This window comes from Etheostoma cragini, chromosome 5 (genome assembly GCF_013103735.1).
Source record: "Etheostoma cragini isolate CJK2018 chromosome 5, CSU_Ecrag_1.0, whole genome shotgun sequence".
NCBI classification, from domain to species: Eukaryota; Metazoa; Chordata; class Actinopteri; order Perciformes; family Percidae; genus Etheostoma; species Etheostoma cragini.
In genome coordinates, this window is record NC_048411.1 from 13,778,390 (window position 1) to 13,780,779 (window position 2,390).

The 2,390-nt window shown below is 41.3% G+C and overlaps 1 protein-coding gene across 1 annotated transcript in view; it reads right to left on the reverse strand.

The window, feature by feature from the left end:
- Positions 1-2,390, reverse strand: part of dimt1l (DIM1 dimethyladenosine transferase 1-like (S. cerevisiae)) — a 25,344-nt gene that overhangs the window by 19,254 nt on the left and 3,700 nt on the right. The window contains exon 12 of the mRNA XM_034872609.1: positions 1,914-2,283. Coding sequence (XP_034728500.1) covers positions 2,241-2,283 — 43 coding nt within the window. The 3' untranslated portion in view covers positions 1,914-2,240. The remainder of the gene's footprint in view (positions 1-1,913; positions 2,284-2,390) is intronic.

Here is a 2,390-nt window from a genome sequence, read left to right on the forward strand (position 1 = left end):
GTATTTATGCGCATGCGTGAACATCGTGCGCATGCGCAGAACGGATCGTGTAGGCAGGACGGATCGTGTACCCACAGGTATCTCTACGGAGGAAAAATATGACGTCATGCATTGTACTGAATTGATGGTGCCTCGTGGGCGTTGCCCACCTTTTTCTGCCTCTGATGGCTTACCTTGGTGTTCTTACCGTAACCAACCCCCACACCTAAACTTGACTATGTCGACCATTCTAACAGATCTGATTTAGGGTCTACCATTGGGAGAGGACATAAAGGACACTGCACATCGCTGTAAAATTATACAACCAGTTACTTCTAACCTGTAAGGTTGATGCTGCATGTTGCGTCAAGGCACACTGGACATCTGAACAATTACTTATAGTTTGATTTGTCATACAGAACGTAAAATGGCATTATAGGCATTATGTACATAGTCAACAATACCGAGGTTGATTAGAAGATTAACTATTACCTCTATATCAAACAACGAATTCGTTGTATTTTGAAAGAAACTCACCGGAAGCGCTAGTGTGTCCAGCAGCTTGACAGATGACCAATGGACACCAAAGCATGTTGTTGATTGCCCTCTAGTGGTCACAGTGATTACCTACAACTGCACACTTCATTGACAGTGAGGGTACTGATTGTCACTTTAATTACTAATTTGTAGAGAAGAAAGAATCAATAAACTTCAAAGATGTTCTAGTCTGGCTATAACCAGACGAAGATAGATAGCTCAATAGGTTTCAGTCTGGGCGTTGGTCTGGGGCCCAGACTCTGCACAAGAGGCGTGACCAACAGGCATAGTTCAAACGACTGTACGCAATTGGATAGTCCTTCAACCAATCAGACCAACGATCAAAGTGACGTAGAGGCGACCGCTGCAAAAATAAATAAATAAAATCTACTGGTTGCTGCGATTCGCGGCGTTCGGGAGACGAGTATGGCTGCAGCCTGGAGCGTCCCATGTCATGCCGTCTCGTCTCATGCCGAGGTGCGTCCAACGATAAATTCCGAGGGTCAAAAACACGAAAACGCGAATAATTTTCCACATGGAGTCACGGGTTGATTCGTGACCAAGTTTGTTGCAATTTAAAAACGTTAAAAATTGTTTAAGTAACAATTTTGCCATTTTGGAATTGTGTTCCCTGATATTTACGTAGCCTACATTTGATGAAACCTGGATCTGCGACGCAGTCATTTCTGCCAACTAACGGCAGCATTCCTGAGAAGGGATAACAAGGACCTGCACACACAAGAACAAGAATACAAAAATAAACATGTTACACTCTCTCCAAAACTCATTTTTAATTGTATAGTCTATATTGTTTTCACACTTAACTGGAACATTGCTGCAAATACAATTTATATACAATATCAGCATGGCGGGAGGGCATGAGACGGGAGAGGCTCCAAACTGCAGCCATAGAAGGATTTTTTAAGTTTGCCTATAATCACAATCCATATGCTGGCTGACTAAAATTACTCAGCCATTAATACGTGAGAGCCCCTGATCAGGACTTTTGTTTCAACATGCTTTCTAATGACCAGTTTAGCTGTAAAGTTTCAAAGAAAATGACAATGCTTAATTGAAAAAAATACAACTGAATTTATAAGAAAGTAATCGATAGTTGGAGAATCTGCGCACCACTTGGTCTGCAGTACCATTTAGTCAGATGGTGTTAGACAGAACAATAAAAGCGTAAGAAGGAAAGAAAACTTGAGCACAGTCAGAATTTATTTTAAGAGACTGCACACACTCAAAAATCTACACTTGTTAAATAATTACCTTCTTCACAAGTAGGTACTTTTGACATACAAATTGTAGATTGTTTGTAGATTATAAATAATCATCCATTACAGATTATTTTCAATAAATGACAGAGACAGAGAGAAAGAGACAGACAGACGGACGTAGGCCCTCGCTCTGCCAAGAGGGCTTATACAACCTCCATCTGCCTAAAGCTGCCCACGCATGCCCAGGCCCACTTTCTCTGTCCTCATACGGGTAAAATAACACACTCAATATGAGCTCTTTAAACGTATCCTCCAATATCCTTTGTATATTTCATCTAACTATTTCAACATTTGAAATTCAAGTCATCCAAACAAAGCTCCAGAAGAGGAGAGATCAGTCAGACAGTCTTCCCACTCATCTGGCTGCTGACTTCTCCCCTCTCGTCATAAAGGCCAGAGGACATTAGAGACACACCACTGTTCTCTAGAGTTAACCTCGGCCATTTAAGAAAAGTGGATCCCTGCAGAGTTGAATGCATGAAGCAGCCTGAGGATGAAAAACACACTCGTAATTAAAACAGATACAGTGGGTACGGAAAGTATTCAGACCCCTTTAAATTTTTCACTCTTTGTTTCATTGCAGCCTTTTTCCAA